This window comes from Battus philenor, unplaced genomic scaffold (assembly GCF_028537555.1).
Source record: "Battus philenor isolate CCGP_79_NKW_IND1 unplaced genomic scaffold, ilBatPhil1.0.hap1 SCAF_23, whole genome shotgun sequence".
Taxonomy (NCBI): Eukaryota; Metazoa; Arthropoda; class Insecta; order Lepidoptera; family Papilionidae; genus Battus; species Battus philenor.
In genome coordinates this window covers 10,339,691-10,360,530 of record NW_027181686.1, presented here as the reverse complement: position 1 = coordinate 10,360,530, position 20,840 = coordinate 10,339,691, and the positions used below count along the sequence as shown (strand labels likewise).

General features: G+C 31.5%; 1 protein-coding gene across 1 annotated transcript in view; it reads left to right on the top strand.

Moving 5' to 3' along the window:
- The window catches only part of pigs (pickled eggs), a 98,333-nt gene that overhangs the window by 11,777 nt on the left and 65,716 nt on the right, over nucleotides 1-20,840 (top strand). The window contains exon 2 of the mRNA XM_068767428.1: nucleotides 7,593-7,818. Within this exon, the coding sequence (XP_068623529.1) occupies nucleotides 7,636-7,818 (183 nt within the window). The 5' untranslated portion in view covers nucleotides 7,593-7,635. The remainder of the gene's footprint in view (nucleotides 1-7,592; nucleotides 7,819-20,840) is intronic.

The window sequence follows — 20,840 nt, the reverse complement described above, 5'->3', positions numbered from 1 at the left end:
TCTTATGACGATCTTGGCAAAGGTTGTATGCTTACTTTGTGCGCGTCGAATGGTCACCCTACCGTGATTGTCGGTCCGTGGTCTCTACTTCAGGATCTTAAGGCTTCAACGGATATATTTTCTGCACGCTATGTAACTTTCTACATAAATAAATATTTTTTTTTTTAATAATTCGACGTAATATTATACATATATTACATATATACTCATGTAAAACTAAAATAATATTTATTTTATAAATTACTATAACTTCTAAGAACTCCCTAATGTTAACATTAAATATTTCACACGCGTCATGCGTGTGCCGTCAGCTTTATTTATAAACATATGTATGAATATACTATCGAAAATTCTGCGTAAACCTTTCCAATGTACGTCACCATTACGTAGAATATTGTAAAAATACGAAATACACTAAGAAATATCTCATACATGTGCTGCGATGTAGAGGAAAATTAAGGTTCACTGCAGACTCATCGCGTAAACTAGTAGTCTGAAATAATGACGCATCTTGGTATTTTCAAGTTTATGTGGTTGCAGTTAGCCGGATTAAACTAACGTAAATAAAACAACAAACTGTTATTTTAATTAAAAATATATTTTAAATTTGTGTTGTGTGATCTGAAATCGGATATTCGTGTACATATTTTTCTGATAATTATTTCGTCATCATCATTATTTCAGCTGTAAGACGTCCACTGAAAAAAAAAACCGCTACTAATTTTTTTTAAATTTAAAGCAAACTGTCAAAAAATTGTTTTAATTAAGTTTCTTGGCAATTCCGTTTTTTTTTTCATAATAGACTGTTCCTACGTAGTAATAGGGTGTATATAAAAAAGATGAATAAAATCAGTAAAGTCGTTCCCACGAGAAAAAGGGATAATTTTTTAAATTTAGATATATTTATTTAAATATATTCTATATACAGATAATAATACGGGAAGAATGTGGACTAGATTTATCGAAGATTAGACGTGGCATCCTTCCGTCAAATTCGTCGATAAACTTGACGGGTGCGTTCGCAAACGTTTTAATTGTGAGGTCATTGACATTGGGCGGTGTTTTTTTTGTTGGCGAACAGCTTTGACCGTGTCATCCGATTAAACGAAACATTGAAATTGTTTGTATTGGATTCGAGCAATACTATGCCGGTACAAAATGGTCAGGTTTCGTCTCCTATGTTATCTAGTTTCAGAAAATGTAAGAAACATGAATAAAACGATTGATTGTAGTTTATGTAATTAAATAGCGTGCGTGAACTTGAAGGCACCGGACGAAGTCTGTAAAAGATAAGAGAGAAGACGGCGTATTTGACAAGACGCACATAAGATATTTGAGAAGAGATAAATGTTCGTATATGTTTAAAACTGACTTAATTAATGTATAGACTACATTAATATATTATATTTTTCTGTTCAACCTTAACAGGTGTATGCATATTATACCCAAAAGTAACATAATGTACTCTAAAACATACTAAACAATGTTTACTTTGTTTACTTTGACTGTAAAAAGTGGTGATATCCGTATGACTGTCACAGTGTAAAACGCTGCGTTATTTTGTCTTGAAAACTGCGACAAAGCGTTTTTGCGCTGCTAGTTTCAGTATGTCTTTGTTAACAGATGTGCGCCTCCCCCTATGCTACTTAACATACACATAAGATATTTTAATTTATTTTTTACCACATCACTGCTTAAGAACATAGTAAGATAAAGTCGTACGAAAATAATTATTAAAGATGATTAGTATATGTCGTTGTGTTTTATTTGATATAAAATTAAAATATGTCCCGCTGTTTTCGAGCGTTCTTGTAAGGATTGCTTACCAGTCAAACAGTCAAACAGTTAATACAGTTTAGTTATATAATTAGTGCTTTAGCTATTCTTAATTCCTTTTATTTTGTATTGTGTGCAATAAATATATTATTAAAAGTGTACAGTATAAATAACTGTGTATTTTATAATTTAATTGCTATTGTACCAATGTAATGTTTTGTTGTATGCACGACAATTATATATTACTATTAAATGTAATAAATACTTCATTATAAGCAAAATATCTTCATTGTTAGAGAACAAAAGAGTACACGAACTAAAAATTCGGATAAAAATAATCGGTTAAAATTTTGCGTTCTAACATTTAGAAATGATACCATCTATGTGTATAGTGTTTTTATTATTATTGATAGCGTCGCGTCGTGTATTTCACTCATTATTAATGAAAAAAATACATTTCTCACGCTTCACTTGGCATGGTTGTCGAAGATTGCGTGATACGGGTAGGAAGAGTTTTAATCGCTTATTCTGTACATCGCTACAATCTAAAAGTGTGCAGTTCTCATATAAACAGGTCCGTAGACCTATTCATGGTATCCTAGTAAATATTTATTTATTTTATAAGCAATGAAAACCAAGGAGATACCAAAGTGGTGTCTCACGGTCTTATTTTTTGATTAACTACAAAAATAGTCACATAGATTATTGAATCCGTACTTTTACAACTATGAAAATACGTCAAGATACATTCATAACGAGATAATTGATAACTTTGTTTTTTTTTGTAAGATGTACTCCTCTCATTCATTAACATTGAAGTAAAGTTTATAAAATCTGCTCCTCTATGCAGAAACCTTTTGAAAGTGACCTTTATGAAAACTTTAAATGCTGTGAATATATTTATAGTATTAGCCTACAAATGCTACAATAAGTATTACAACAATTTAAATAAACAGGTTTGGAGTTTAAGTTTCAATTGTTTAAGACACTTAATATTGATATGGATTGATACAACAACTAAACTATAATAACTAAATGAAATAATATATGATAATATATATATATATATATATATATATATATATATATATCTTGGAGGCTCCGAAAGAATGCCGAAATTGAAACTTTAGTAGCACAGCCAAATATCTTGAAGCTTCCTTGGGAGCCCTGAAGGTTTGCTATATGAAAAAAGGTTTTAGGATAAGCGGCTTCTGCGCTCTGTTCCCTCGCATCCGAGGAATCTGCAAGTGCCACATGCGTAGCAGTATAAGCGAGGAAAAAATAATTTAGTTATCAATATAGAATAAATATTATAATAACATTTTTCTTTACGCGTCCGTTTAGAATCGGTTTTTTTATACAATGTGTTTGTATGTTTGTTTTTGTTTAATATATGTGCGAAGTGCGACGGAAGTCGATTCCCGTATCCGATGTTACACCTGCGATAACATCGAAGGAAGTTTGCGACTGTACGATAGTTTCGAGTCGCGTCGTTCCGAATTTACAGACCGTGAGCCACTTATATGGGATATCCAGCGAACAGGCAACACTGCTGAATTTTAATTTTAAAGCTAAACGATTGCAATGAATAATTTAGTATACAAATGATTATAGACTCATTTATTTTTATTTGCTCTAATTGTAAACAAAAAAATGTACAATGGCGGACTAAACTCCATAGGGCAGAGGGGAAATAATCGAGGCAGGTACTTAAACTATAATAAAATAGAACAACACACTAATGATACAATAACAATTCTTACATATAAACCTCGTACAAATATTTATATACAATACATAAATAATATTTACATATGATATAATACACATACTTATTTATGTGTATATGTAATTATAATAATTTAATTTAATGTATATAATAATTTACGTAGTCCTTAATGTTACAAAATCAACCTACACAAAAATATCATTTTTTATTTAACTAACTTAAAAGTGTTTCTTATTACAGACTTCTCGATGTTAAAATACACAGAAAGTAATAATTTTAAAAACTGGACTTTGTAAGGGCGTCATTAAAAACAAAAAAGACACCAATGATAAAAAAAATAATCATAATATTTAATTGACTTCAACGTAGTTTTAAATAGCTTACTATTTAGTAAGTAGTTAGTCTCTTCGACTTAAAAAGCATAAAATGCTAAAACGTGAGCAAAAAAAAATCCGAAAATATTATACGTAATTATACAAAAGCACGGACGGGCACTAATAAAAATATGTTTGCAGTAAACAATGAAATTACAGTTAACCAAAAATTTGAAATTTAGAATTTCAAACAGAACAGACACGTATAACTTATTTAATAGAATCAATCTCATTTAAATTAAGAAAAATATGTAATGTATAAATATACTATGTATTTATGTTGTATAATTCATATACGTTTGTTTCATCTACAAAAAATGTAAGAAAACTTGTTACAATATTAGAATATGTTAGTTCAACCATTTATTTCCATTGTGAGGCGCATTTTTCCAAATGTTTAGTAACTTTTCCGTACCTCTGTGCTTAAATATACCTTTCAGCGTAATTCTAGTCTAGAATTAAGTTGGTAAGGTAAGGTATGGTCGACCGCCGACATAGATAAGGTCTGGGTATATCATTGGATGCGTAGAGCAAAATCGATTACCACATCGATATTTAGATGTGGCTAATACTTTGGTAGGGGAGTTTGTCCGCTTAGATGATGATGATAAATAACTTATCACCTTCAATAACATATCTTCGGTGGACTGTTTAAATGATGTTGTATTAGAAAATGCCGTGTAACTGTATTTTCTTGCGCCCTGTTATATTTCTTTTAACTTACGATATAATAAACTTGAAAGATGTTCCTGAATAAAAAAAGCAGTTGATACAAAGGATCACTGACCCATTTAATGAGCGTTTGACCCGTTACATAATATCATAGCGATCGCGTTATGCCGGATTCGTGGTCGTTCATTCATGAAATTAAAAATTCCTTAGCAGAGAAAAAGAAATTCGAAGAATCAATGGTCATTTGCAACAGTGAATATTTTAACGATTGTCCGTGTTTTGGACAAAAAGTAGAAGAAATTAGCTATGCTATCTATTCGCTTAATATATAAAGAAATAGAGATTTCTTATGGAACGGTTTTATAAGGAAACACGGCTTAAGATATTTAAGAAATTAGTTTACCGAATTTTGCAGACAAAGTTACAAATAAAGTTGTTACGAACGCACAAAAATCGCGGATGTTTCTAAAATATCTAATAAAGTAATCAATCTAAATAAATCGTCAAGAAATGTAAATAATGAAGATCAATAAATTTCTGATTGAACAAAAACAAATAGTAGAAAATGACCAAGACTGTAAGAACTATTAAGACTCGCAATGCAGAAATAATAACTTTGGAACCTATCTGCCAAATCGCAGTAATTAGATATGCATTGAAAGAGCAACATAAGTTTTCTAAGAAGAAAATTCAATCAATATATTCAACAATCATTGAAGTCTGTATGAAACCAGTTTTCAACCGCAATATTTTGTCAACGTGATTAGTTTTAATCAACATTCTGTATTAAATGGAAATTAATGATACGTCAAATCAATTATTCGTTTAGTCGACCAAGGTCTAACAATTTTAAGGTTTGACACTGTCAATTCTTTAGAAACTCGTACACTTGTTTATTTACTTTAAAAATATCAAGATGATAAATAAATAAGGCGAATTATATTGATTGAGGTTTGTGCTGTAAACAGTTTCGGCTTTTCCTCAAATACAACACTAAAAATAAATTAGATTTTAATGCTGGTAATTTGATTTTGCCTGACTAATCTTTGTTGTTATACCTTCTATTGATTTTTTGTTTCAATATTTTTGAAATCCTATAACAGCTACTAATTATACTATCTTGTTCTTAATAAATATTTTGGCTATAGATTTGTAATCAGATAAGATTTACGAAATCTTACAATAGTATGCTAGTCCAGCGGTGAGGAATGAGATTTGCAATTATAGGTCACGAATTCGATTCCAGGGATACAATTTTAAATAATTCACACTTCGTGCAATAATAATCTAGGATTACCACTGCTAACTAACAAGTTTCCAGAGGATGGGCAGCAGCATCTTCTGCGTACCATAATAAACTGCGATTGTCAACCCGCCTGCCAAGCGTGGCGATTATTGTACATACCCCTTAGATATCCTTAAGGAAAGCTTGTGCCTTACAGAGGACGCCTATAGGCTGAAACGTATACAATAGCGTTATATATTCATTTTAATAAATCATTAAATGATGATTAAATTTTCTTATTGTCAATCATAATGTTGATGAACTTGAATTTGAAAGTAAATTCAAAAAGGTAAAATTAAAATGCGTTTGGGGTGAAATGAGCAAAGCATGACGTTTTAGATATTTCTAAACTTATTGATGGAATCTTGTAAACGAAAACAGGTCTCGAGGCAAACGTCCGATTAAAAATTATATCCAACAGTCAATCACAGTTTTGCGACGGAGTTTTTTCACAGTCTAGACATTACGAAATGTTCACTATTTACAATTAACTGCAGAGCAGTGAAGAATGATGGGATCAAGGGTATTTTACAATCTGTTTCAATTAAACTGTTACGTACAATTAATTAGAGTTAAATTGATACCAAGGTTGGGGTTTTAACGATGTGAGGAAATCGACGTGTCTTATGCTTTAACAAAAATTAATTTATTATTTATTTATTTATTAAAAATTAAATAAATAAATAAATAAATAAATAAAACGAAAGATTTATGATATTCACTGATCTGAAAAGCTCTGTATATTACGACCTCTTTCTGAGAGAAGTTTTTGTACAAATTTTTATGACATTACAATGTCAATAACCAAGCTAGTTTTAGTTAGTTAATTCTTTGATTACCTTTTGATTTTCTGTATATGTTTTTTAAAGTTCGAATTACAAAAATCATTTGGTTGTTATGATTGACTACAATTGTATGTTCTTATGTATTCACATTTGATATTTGTTTAATAAGTATCTCTATTATGTTAATTCATTCTTAGAGTTATTAAGAAATGATATAGTTCTTACTATTATAATTTGAATCTATGCAAATATATGTATAGAATAGATTCTAATTCTCTGATTACCTTTTGAATTTCTTTGTCGATTATGTAAGTTCGACTCACTTTTATTTACAAATCTGTGCTTTTATATCTTTTTCTTGTTCAAATAATCACTCTGTAAATGTAAATAATCTGGTTCGAGGTTTTGTTAGTTTCAAACTTTATGATTACATTTTGAGTTTCTAAAAAACATATTTATGTATGAGCTAATACACCTGCCTAAATTCTTTGACTTGTTATGTACGATTGATTATAAGATTGCCTCAAACTTTTTTCACACCGTCTTAGGTGTTTTAATCCCATGCTCAAGAAATCATTTTAGTTTTGCTATTTTTTAAATCTTCTATGTATATTGTAGAAGTAAAAATTTTAACTTTTACATGTAGTACATTTTGCAAATTAACATTTTTTTAATCTAATATAAATTTACTTTTGTAGACTACTAATTCCGCGATTTTGTTGCGTTTCTTACATAATTTTGTTTTTTAAATTTAATGCTGGTATTTAGCTCTGTTAGTTGTTGTTTTTACAACTTTGTTGAAGCCTGATTGGGTTCGTGGATCTAGCTTAACGAGGTACTAAATTATGTAAACCTCAGTTGAGATGTATGCCTGCTATGTTATCGTTACTGAGACAACCGATATATATAACTTAAATATAACTGTATTAACGGTGATTAAGAAGGTTATTAATAAAATTATTCTTTTTCAGAGCCCGTAATGTCCAACTGAAGACGTTAGAAAAAGACGCAACGATGGCGTGCGCAGGCGCGTTGCTTTTGGAGACCCGGCCTTTCAGGCCCTTCAAGTCCTCCGAGGAGTACTTGTATGCTATGAAAGAGGATCTTGCTGAGTGGCTCACACTCTTGTACCCTGAACTGAGAATCACGGCTGAGAACTTTCTGGACAGACTCGACACTGGCGTCGCTCTTTGCCGGGTAAGGATTTTTGAAATTTTGGACAGTAGTTTTAAGAATTTATTTGATTTTTCGACTTATACCGGACAATGTTGCACTCAAAGTTGCGTAATACTTAAAAAATACTTTGATTTTATCATATCATTATCATTATCGACAATAAGTTGTACTTATAATTTTTAATATTCATTCTTCTCAAAATTTCCAAATAAGTTATTAAAATACGTAACATATATAATACTCGATAGATATATGCATATTGGAAAAATAGTATCAGTATCATTTCTCTTTAAATTGCTGTCAGCTTTATTTCTACGACGAGACTTATAATATATTTATCTACTCTCAAAAATATTCTTTTAAGAATTAGTTACTAAACCAGTGTTTATTTTTTCATTCTCTCAAATATATATATATATATATATATATATATATATATATATATATATATACATTGAGTTTAAATATCAATCATCAATGCCTTTAGATAATTACGATTGGCATAAAATCGTGTTATACATTGCATAACTTCTAACGCAACCGACAGTTGTTAATGAACGTCATTTAACTCGTCTTTATATAGTCAGACCTTTACACGAAATCGATAGACGTAGATCCCTTTCCCTGATAACTCTATGATGTATTATCTTATTGTCATAAATAAAACATATTTGGTAATTCAAATTATCGATATTAATATTTTGAAATACTAATTTGTTGACATATGTCGTATTTTATTTATGGACTATTATCGTTAATGACAGAATTTATAATGAAAAAAGCTATTGGCTCGTATAAACCATTTTTAATGGAGATATCCTGCATGGGACAATGGCAAGGGACAGTGTTATGCCGGACTCCTACCGGTTTCGGGTACTGCCAAGAGGTAGTTAAAAATGCTATAAATAAAAATAATATGATATAGACGATTCAGATATTGCAAGAAATTATATTGTAAAGAAAGCACCAAAATAGTAAAAGAATTTATTAATTTCTAAAATACAAATGGGTAATAAATAAAATGGTGCCAAATTGTAATAAATAATAAATAAAATTAAATTGTGAAATAGAATTAGCATGTATTGGCTGAGGATAAATGTAAGGATAACGGAAAGGAAGTGAAAGACTGGGAAAACTGTAGAAAGAATGAAGAAGAAAAAGAGATAATAAGAAATATGAAGGAAGAGAATGAAAATAAATAGAAGTGTATGAATATATTAATAAAAAATTAAAAGTCCCTGTCCCACATAAGATAGGTGAACGAGAGGTCCCCAATAACGGGGGCCATAAAAAACACCCCACGGTTTTCTTCGACGACTTTTATTAAAACTAGTCAAACGGAGAGACGACCTTGTTATTCTCTAGTCTTATTGGGGAGGCCTATATCCACATCCGAGCATCCTATGGCTGAAGAGATGATAATGAAAAATTAAAAAAAAAAACTGAAATGGTTGAGCAGTTGTCGAGTTTTACACGTGGAGCAATTTATTTTAATTTATAAAGATAAGTGTATATATCATATTGATCTATGTATTGGCGGTACTTTTTATCTATGATAAATATTTCTGGCCTCTTTACGATATTATTGTAACACGTAAATCGCATTAGTCGACGTGTATCTAGTTTGTAGTTTCAATTTTAAATTTCGAAATAATATATATTTTTTTTACGAAACATTACTGTAATGCTTCAACACCAATAACCAATCATTATGTATTACAACTAATTAACTAAATTATAAATTTTACGTTTTTTAATCTGTGAATGTTTCGTCAAATGCATTTATAATCCAATAAACTCTAATGATTATAAAATGAAATAATCATTCACGTTTCAAGTGTGGAAATAAATATAATGGTTGATATAAAAGGCAATCATACACTGACTTAAGAATGGAGATAGACAAATTAAGTTGTTAAATTGTTATAAGTTATCGACGTTCTTTAAACAAGTCATTAGAGGTCGAACCGACACCGTATTTGATTTGCTCTCGGGTGTGTACAAATAAAAAAATATATGTTGCATTATATTGTCATGATGCAACCGAAGCGAGCTCGTATTAAAGATAACTTAAGTATTTTCTGTTTGTTTGTTTTGCAATAATCAATATTATAAATAAGGAAGCCGACTGTTCAAGTAAGACGATAATGTGCTTTTTATATATCTTCGTGTAGATTACACATCACGTCTCCCTTTTTTTGTTTTCACTTCATTGGTATCTCTTAGAAATACTTTCTTATATAAAACCTATGCCATATCATTATTTTTATCCTAGAAAGCATTCGCATTGTAGTTTTTTAATCATATTAATTATTAATGTTAAAAAAAAACAAAGAATGTAAAAGGTGTCCCATAAATCAACGTCAAGTCGAACTCTGGTAATGGGCTAAGTTGTTGTAGGAATACATTTCTAAGTCGTATAAAAACTTAAAAATACTTGACACTGATCAACTTGCATAAGTTAATTGGAAGTATGTGTAAAAGCATCAAAGCTTTTGATGACAAAAAATTATACATTCTCCCCTTTTAAAGTTTATACACCTATAATCAATGTTCCTGTACATGTGAAAAGATTGTCTCCCAAAAGTGACGAGTTTTACAAGGTTAACGAGTGTTAATTATTAACATGTGCATTGAAAATGTACTGAAAAACTAGTTTTCTTTTAAAGGAAATGGAAATATACCATTTATATTCCCTTGAAAAAGGTATTCCGTCGAATGTCTCTTAAGGCGCGCCATTAAATCCGACGCGTTTCTTTACACACTGTTACGACACGTTTAATTGCTTCAAGTCCGTAAAGAATTTAAAAATGCCTTTTAAACTATGTGAGGATATTTCGATTTTTCCACAAAAACTACACATATATGACGTCTTTTATAAAAAAAATTGACAATGCTTCGTTAATGCGCATATTTTATTTATTTTAACCTTTAAAAGCCTAGTCTTTAGCCTTTTTAATTAATAATTTAACATATGCTATTTGAAAGTTTATTTCATTTATTGTGTTGAGTTGTAATTACATGAAGTTATAATATCGAAGAATAAATTCTTTGGTTTTTCACCAATGATTTATACAGATCGCATGGATTCTTATCGTGCAAACAGATGCACCCTTTGTAAATATGGTACACCCTTTGTACAGTGAAAAATATAGCCATTTATATATTTATCTAAATACCGGCGCTGATATCTTTATAATTTATATATTACGGAATATGACAATTCGTTCAATTTATAGCACGAGAGCCAAAGACACAAATAGAGAAAAATTTCGTGAAGAAAAAAGTATAATATTAAATGTCTAACCTGATTCAAACTTACTTTAAGATTTCAATAAATGAAATGTTTATTTTCATGGCCAAAGGCGAAATGTTATAGTTACATTGCAATATTATTAAGAAATTGTTACTTTCGTTAGTCATGTTAAAAGCTATATAGCTAAAGCTATATATATTATAAGCTATATTTGTAACACGTAAACGTATAAAGAATAATATTCGAACATTACAAAATTTATCTATTTAAAATGCTAATGAATTCATTCTATGAATTTAAATTTACTTGTAATGGTTTAACTAGTTTTTATATTTCGATAAACATAGTATTTAATGACTAACATTGATTTAAGAAACGTTTTATGCAGCTATGTTTTATTTTTAATATTATTTGACTACATGCAGATAATATATACGACGTTTATCTTAATGTGAACTTTCAAACCACTTTTATGATTATCTTAAAGAGATTTGAATTCATAGTTTGAATATATTTAAGATTTAGATGACTTTTTTTCGGATTTGTATTAAACTGAATTTTAATATCGATCTGCCGGCTTCTCCAAAACACCCGTACTTAGGGGGCGGCCGCTTATTCCCTAATCGCGAACAGCATGGGCGAACCGAGGTTGAATCCAGGTTCATCCTTGGCTCGCGTGCGGTCCACGCTGCCGTCCCAAGCCGCATACACAACATCAACACCACACAGCTCTACTCGGGTAGAGCGGTTTACTACAATCGAACGTCGTTGTACCACTGGAATGCGTCTGTCCTAGCTTCTGTTATATTTTAAGTTCACGGTCACTTCCGTTACGTGAACTCAGTTCCGATGAAGCTGTAAAAGCCCCCAGCATCAACTTCAACCGAAACCAAGCAGTCGGCTTTCTTATTTACCGAGAATAACCCAAGTCCTTTTAGGGTCGGATAGGGACCTACTGAGTCTGAATGCTTCATTTTCGAGCACAGTGTTGCTTTCCATCAGGAGTATTGGTGGTCAAAGGCGGACAAAAAAGCATTAAAAATATCTTTTACCTCGAAAAATAATTCGGCTAAAGTTCTTAACTACTCCTTGCAGTGACATAAATGTAAAAATACGATACGAAATATATCGATACGAATATGTATACTTTTTTTCACAGTACAGTCATTTTGGGTCTTGATCAGTCTTGAGCAGTCTTGATTGATATTGCAATATATTATCTGTATCTCATAGAAATTTTTTATTTTTTATTTTATCTTAAAGAACAATATATAGAACCCTCGATAGGATAGCACTTGACCTTATCACGTTTTGCATCATTATCCGTTAATCTCATCATCTATTTACTCATCGTCGACAAATAAATCAATATTTTTTAATTAATCCTTGATAAAAGTGTTTTGTCAAATGTCAAAGTACACAGTCGCAATAATATATATATTTAAATTCCTATTAAATTATATATTATATTTAAATTCCATCATCGTGTGCGTGTTATTGCGACTGCGTACTTTGACATTTGACAAAACGCCTGTCAGATCAGGTTAAGCAGCGTGTAGAAGTGTCAATGGTGTTTCGAAAGCGCCAGTTACTTTATTTCATCGACACTTGTTAAATGGGTCATTACTATCATTGAGTTGCTTCTTAACTTGGTCAAGTATGCATGTATTTGATATTCAATTTTATGTTACCCAACTCGTGGATGTTGATTTTAAATATGTCTTGATTTAAATCATAACACACTCGACGCAATCGCTCACAATTAAGATATTTCAATATTTATTTACTGGCATTTAATAAATATATACTATTTACGTAAAACTGAAGATCCATTTTTTTAATAGTATAAATTTTATAATTTTGGAATATAATTTATATTGTATTAATGGATTTATATATTATACTTTTAACAATAAAATAAGAGTAATCCTTCACTTGCTTTTCATATAAAAAATTACAGATAATATAACTTTATTAAAAGAGATCAGAACTTAGTATCGTAAATGTAGATTAAAAAAAATATTTTCATTATGCCTAATGAAAAGAGAGATAATAAACAACTTTAAACTGCAGCTTTTTAAACAGTTCAAACGGTTATTTTCATTCCAGTTTTTAACAGGACAATAATTAATTTTGATAAGTATTTAAATCGTGAATATGTATTTGATTATTTTAATTTTAACACTGTATCTAATGGCGGACATGGCTTAAATGCATATATAAGTAAACTAATAAATCTAGAGTAGTATATTCATGGCCTTCTTTTTTTTAGACCATAGACACTCACTGCAAGGAAAAGCCTCCCCCAAAGGCATCTATGGGGAGTGAACCATAATCGCTAGGCTTGGTAGGCGGGTTAGCGATTGCAGTAATGTATTATGTTGCGCAGAGAACACTGTTGCCCATCTTCTGAAATTTTTTTTCTGATCAGTGGTAACTCTATGTAATTAATACACAAAGTTTGAATTATAAATGATTGTATGAGATTGTATGAAGTATGAGTTCTCTACCGCTGGAATACCACTGCCCATCATATAGCCTGTATAAATATTAAAAGAAAAATACATTAAATGTTTCATTATATTTGGTAGTTTATGTTACATTACATTTGATAAATTAATATTTGCTAGTTCACACTTTCGAAATCGCCCACAGTGCATTGAGCTGTGCTTTTGCAACAGTGCTAATATTTACTGATTTTCATAATTTAACGGCGACTGAAATAAGTGATGTAGTGGAAACAATAATTGTCTATTTGCGAAATACGTCGCGGAGTTGCGACAAGATTCGCTAATGATTTGTTTCGGCATACCGAGGCCATGTGGATGTTATGTTAAATTTTTACATAATACTTACAAATTTACACTTCTACTGTCGATTTTTTTTGTAGGAATATAAACGTAAATAAATACCTATAAATAAAGATGAATGATTAAAATAAATGTATTTATTTCACATTTAATACGTAAATAAAGTGATCACTCTGTCGTATGTTACATATAGTTTATTTTTTCTATTGGAATGCGACAGCTCAATATCTTCTGGTAGTAAAAAGTCTCTCTGAACTGCCTAGTCTATTTCTTCTTTTATTATTCTTAGATTTTTACAGTCTTAGTATATTTGTATCAGCCAAGTCGAGGCCACTCATGGCCCTTGTTTCGGATCACTAAGCGGGTATTGTCGACAAGTGACAGTCCAAGCCGAGGTCCGCTTGTAGGGACTCCTAGCCAGCCCATAAAACCTCCAATGAAACAATCTAGGAGCTCGAAAATCCCCCAATACGGTAAAATAGTAATATGTACCGGCCCGAGGCGAGTTTTCCTCGGAAGCCCACGAACTTCTTCTTTAAATGAGGTCCTACGTTAGGCGCTCTCTGAGCCGTTCTGCTGTGTTCTTTAGACAACAGTGACAGACATCATTTTGAAAATAGAATTGACTATTCGGACCACTATCTTCTCAATTATTTTACAAATTTTTAGACAAGTCATTTCGATTTTAATAACCACAGCTCTATGATTTTCTATGTTCACTGTTTCTTCCGAACTTTCACGTAAAGAAAGAAAGCTACAAAAATCCTATTATTATAGAATAAAATAATTATTATATTATCTTTTCATAAAAGTGTCAAGTTGTCTTCTACAATCAAAAGTAAAAATATAAATACCAAATAAAATTTTCGAATCAAAACAAAGATTCTTTCCACTTTCCTTTTATTTGAAAAACAATATTTGGTTACATTAGTTGATAAATAATTAAAACAGACGTTAAACTATCGAAGGTTCTTTGTCACTGTCATATTCTTTATCGATGTTTCAAGTTTCTCATTAATTATTAAAACGACAGTATTAATATCTATTTGAATATCTTATTTATTATTTTTTATGTAGTGGATATTAGATAAACTATAAGGTATTACATGAGGTGATTGATTGTAAGTCTAAAAACTTTAATAGGGTGAAAGCATAGTTTATTTGATGGTAGTACCTTATTTAATTAGTAGATCAGTGGTTGCTCAGCGACTGGACTGAGACTTGAGATCAAAGTTCATGGGTTCAATTCCCAAGATACAGAGGTTCCAGATATGGGCAGCAGCAACACCATAGTGCCTTACTATGATCGCCAACACGCTTGCCAAACCTGGCGATTACGGTATACCCCTACCCTCCCCCGTAAACAAACTTGGAGAAGGCCTTACGGTGAGCGTCTAGTGCATGGATGCGAAGACCGCGGCCCGCCGGTCGAATACTGGTGGCCCGCCGAAAGCAAAAATAATACTCTAGTACATTCGAAAACTATTGAATTCTATTCCAGAATAAAACCAAAAAAATTTAATTACCTATACTTCTGGCGGCCGGCCCGCCATCAGTTCATGATTTGCCCGAGTGGCCCCTAGTCTTAATAAGTCTGTGCAACCATAGTCTAGTGGTTGAAGCGACGACAACTCTTATCTAAAAATCAATGGTTTCAGATATAATATAGTAAGAAAAATCATTGTCAAAATTCTGATTATTATATTAAAGTAAATAAAAATATTATTTTAAAATTAATCACTGTTTACTGACTGTACTTGCAGACATTGTAATATCAAAAGTTATTTACTTGTCGATTTCTAAAAAAAATATACCATATTACATCATGTAACTTGTATGTTAAAAGTGAAAGAAAATAGATCAATAAATAAGGTATATATTCACCACTTTTCCTTTGCACCTATAAACAATCATCTTGTATATGAGCAAAACCGCCGGGAAATTTTGTTTCGTAAACATATCATCGATTTATTAAACATCGGATATTTGTCAGCCGTTGGCACTCCGAGCCACGCGGTCTGAACGGATGTGTGTAAAGTTTTATCATACAATTGCACAGCTGATTCATTCCTCGGGCGTCTTTCAGAGAAATTCCTGAATCATAAGCCGCTTTGTAGTCTGGCTATCTGATCGGGAAGTACCAGGTTTGTTTTTAGATTCGCATGATACACTTTCGTTCGAATGGCAACACTGAATCACTGTTTAAAGTAAGGAGTTTTTGGAAATTGGATATTTCTGCCATAGTCGTATCGAAATTGCTCTACTTTAAGAAAGTGCTATAAAGTGGGGGCCTAGGAAAAAAATTCCCCCTATCTTGTCGTAAGCATTCCTACAGTGGTACAGTGGTTCCGGTCACTCTATAACGACATATTGTTTACCATATCATTATCGATATGTCATAAATAGATTTTCCATAGTTAGAATGGTCGAGTTATTTTACGTTCATTATCATTTTTATTAAAAAGCATTGCTTTTACACTTATTTCCAATCTTACTGTGTAAAGTGATCACCCTGAAACTTCATTAAAATGCGTAAGACCCCGCAGACTTTTAATTTTTGATAGATATTGATCTATAGAGAATTAAAAGTAAGCGGGGACAAAAAGTAAATACTAATTAATTTTATTATGTAAAAATCTGAATTTCAAAAACGATTGAAGAAAGTTGTTTATTGTCTCAGAAACCATTTATTTTTGATGCGGTGTACTATAAAATAATTACAGCAAATGAGCTATATATTCACTCCTTTAAGGCTTTTACGTCTATAACCAAACAACCTTAATATAAAAGAATCATTAAAGATAAGTATGTCAAAATATTTTAACATATGACGTCTAAAGTGATGACATGTGAACGCCTGTATAGGTTTTTAAACGGTTTGAGTTAGTTCGACCCTACGAAATTTGTTTATTTATTTAGGTCAAAATTAGAAATTGAAATTTAAGTACCTTCCCGTTGTCAGATTGATCTGAAATTTGGTACACACGTTTAATTTAGATGACAATATAATATAATAAAATCAATAACATTATAAATCTAAGATCGCCGCCGATACAAAATGGCGGATTACATATTTTTCCTGAACCCCTTCAATATGGGTATCAAATGAAAGGGCCATTCCAATATGGCGGACTAGGTACATATTTTTCCGCAACCACCACAATATGGGTATCAAAAAAATCTTTGTTTAACTTAAAAGTTTTTTAAATGTATTTATAATTGTATATTACTGACTTTCAAGGCTAAAATTGTTTTTTGATGTATACATCATATGTATATATTTATATATATATATATACATAATATTAATTATAGGTTACTGGATCAGCGGTATTATAAATTTATTACGTCCTTGCCTACGGCTAAGGTATATTCAAATGTAAAACAGTACAAATTAATCAAGTAATTTATTTGATAAATATATAAGAACGTTGTGCCTGAGGTCAACCGTGACAGAGGCGTGGACTTCAGCACCCTGCAATTAGTTGTGGCAATCATTGCAGTGGCGTGGTGTCGATTCGTGCGTGAAATCCACCCGATCGAAAACATCGTGTTAAACAATTCTCTTATTCAATGTTTGCCCAGAAATTAATGCTTCATTTATCCGTAGGCGTGCTAAGGTCAATTCTTTAACATGTTAGTCAATAGATGTTTTAATCTATAGGAGATATATGTACGTACATCTAACATATATTACTCGAATCTTTCTAAGATGTCATATAGTCTAAAAATATCTGACGTACGCATAAATATATGACTAATTTCTTATAGGATATTTCAAAAATTTGGTGGCTCAAATCATATTTTTGGCTGGATATTCATTGTATGATCCTTGTCGTCATATAAATTCCTTTATATGACATAAAAAATTGCTGAGTAAATATACGATAATAGTTAAAATGACATTGTTAAAGTTGAGGGGTGTCGCTAAATGCGAGCAGAGCAAGACAGGCCATCGTGGCGATCTTTGTGCGATGCCTGCTTTGCAGCCGGCGCCTATCGACATGATAATGACGTTTGATTTTAATAGTGATATATGTATGTTATATATTTCAATATCTCCAAATTATAGCTTATAAAGCTAGCATTTAAACGTTAAACAATAAAATAATAACTTAATATGTAAGTCCCACTTACACTAACTGGTGCTGTCATAACATTTGATTAATTTAAGTTATATGCTATTAGCAAAACGTAGTAACGTTTTCAACTAATACACAATAATTATTCATTACTCAATTTTGCTGCGGCTTGGCGCCACGGTAACGTTCGTCAGGGTTGTCAATACCAAACAAATATAAAGATCGTCTCAAAATAAAGAGTATATCTGTTTTATTTATAGCATAAACGAATCAAAACTATGTTACCTAGAGATAATGTTAAGAGACAGCTTGATTTTTTGGAATATACATATTGCATACATAACGTGGCTTTCGCAGGATCAAGAAGATCCGAATTTTTTACATTGCAATAGCGCTAATTCTGTTTGTCTGTGTTGAAACGAACATCGTTCGAAAATAAGAAAAAGATATATATATAATTTAAAAATATTTTTTACCACACCTTATTAAAAAAGGTAAATTTCATGATGAACTGTCAAATGCTCTTTCAAAATTTTTTCAAGTTTCTTTTTTCTCTTTTATAATCTTCTGTAAAGTGAAGTTGAAAAAAGATAAAAATTGTTGAAGTAGTAATTAAGTTATTGCGTAACTACGGGAAATAGGGATATATTTTTATACAGAATGATTAGTAAAAGCTTCAAAAAGCCATTTGCTCTCAACTGATCAAACACACTATCCAAAAAAGGATTCAAAAATTATAAATATCGATATGATAAAATATTAAGGAAGATCGATTTTCAAATTCGGATTACTAATTATTAAAATTATTTTTTGTTTATTATCTGTCCCTGTGGACATGTAAAATATTTCAGAGTGATCAGCTTTAAAGTATTTTGCTGAAGAATGAATTACACATTCATCCCTGCAAAGCATTTACACCTAACCAATCACCCTGTATATATAAATAAATATAAATATATGACAACCCTAGCGCTGTACTGCGAGCGCGCCTCCATCCTCGCGCCTCCAATGCCTCGATAATTACCGCCTATCGATAGATACCGATCAGGGACGGCAAGGCCTTTCGCATTCGTTGTGACCTTCCTACATTTGCTTTTCTTTCACTAGTCTATTACTTAGAATTTGATCTAACCTAGCAGTTGTAACAATTGATTAAAAGTGACATTATATGCGTAAACAATTATTTATTTTCAATATGTAGTGTTTTGAATTTTGATTATTGCTGACAACAAATGAGCTATACCAGAAGTACCGCAATGTTTGCAGACAAAGGTCTTTGACTACTGTGTGTTGCTGGTGATGACATGGATCCAAGACGTGGTCGCTCAAGTTCACCCAAAGATTAATGGAGAGGGCTAGGATCAGAGTTTCGCTGCGAAATCGAATCAGAAATTATGAGATCCGGAAAAGAACCAAGATAAATGACGAAGCTCGAAGAATTTCTTGTCTGAAGTGGCGGAGGGCCGTTGGGGTTGAAAATTTCTTGAGTGAGGATCACCAGCTGGTAGACGCGGCGTGGGTAGGCGCCCCACCACGTGGACCGAAGACATAGGGTAGCGGAAAGTCGCTGTAAACGGGCAGTGTAACACCAATCATCGTGGTGATCTTTGACGGAGGCGTAGGTTTTTGCAGTGGGCTTCAATCCGCTGAAAAGAAGAAAACCTATACATTTACCTCTTTAAATAATTTATACATATAACACATTATAAATATTAGAGACTAATATTAAACCACGATGATATTATGTATGATTCATACGCGCGAATAGGCATTTCGGAATCAGCATGCGCTTTGCGAACCGTCTGACGCGATGTAATCTCATTCTCACGCCTCGGTCGAATGAGCTACGTTGACCGTTGGAGGCGGCCATTACTAAGCCATACGTATCAGACAGACCACGACTTCAAAATAGGTTACAATATTTTTATTACTGGTTATTTTATTTATTATTTATCTTTTATTAACTAATTGAGTAGATGAAGCTATAAAATATTATATTATTGACTTATTTAAATCTCGCGATGACACGATTATTTCGCAACGCAGTATTAAACATTTGATATAAATAAACATAACACATGTGATCGAAAGGCACCGGTTCGATTTCCAGGAAAAAATCTTTTATAATTCACACTTTGTCTATTAATTATTAGATTGTTAGTGTTCACAAACATGTTTCTAAAGGAAGGTTAGTAGCGTTTTCTGTGTACCATGATACTACACTGCCATCACCAACCCTGCCAAGTATAGTGATTAAATTATATCCTCCAGTAAATCTTTTTGGTAGGACTATGTCTTGCATTAGGCGTCGAGATAAATATTGTCAAATAATGATTTTAAATTTAAAATTATTCAATTCTCTTGTTTTAATAAACGCCATTTGAGCCAAAATATGACAATCCATCTATTTCATCCACACAATCTTATCCAGGTTTTGTGGTATATTCTCGCTACAAAACACACATACTTATTCGAGTTTTGTGGTTTATTCTACTACTAATTTATTTCTAGCGTAGATCTAGACATGGTTTCTTTGATTTCTAAATTCGTTTTTCAATCGCTTGACAATATAATAAATGTAAAAAAGTGTGAAGTAATCGTAAGTTCAAAAATAATACTTATCGTCGTCATGAAATATATCCTATTCCGGATATATATAGTAAATAAACAGTTACAAATTATTTCAAGGTAATTTTTTTGTATTAAGATAATGGATTGTTGACGTGGTACAGGCAACCGTAGTAGAACTCACAAGGTGATCAGAAGACCTCAAAAGATGATTTCGACGATCTTAACATGGAACATGGGTGCAAGCAGGTTCCAACGGTCTTATTGGAACTCTATGAGAAGATCTATGTCCATGTATGGATGTCCTATTATGGAAACGGTGGAGAA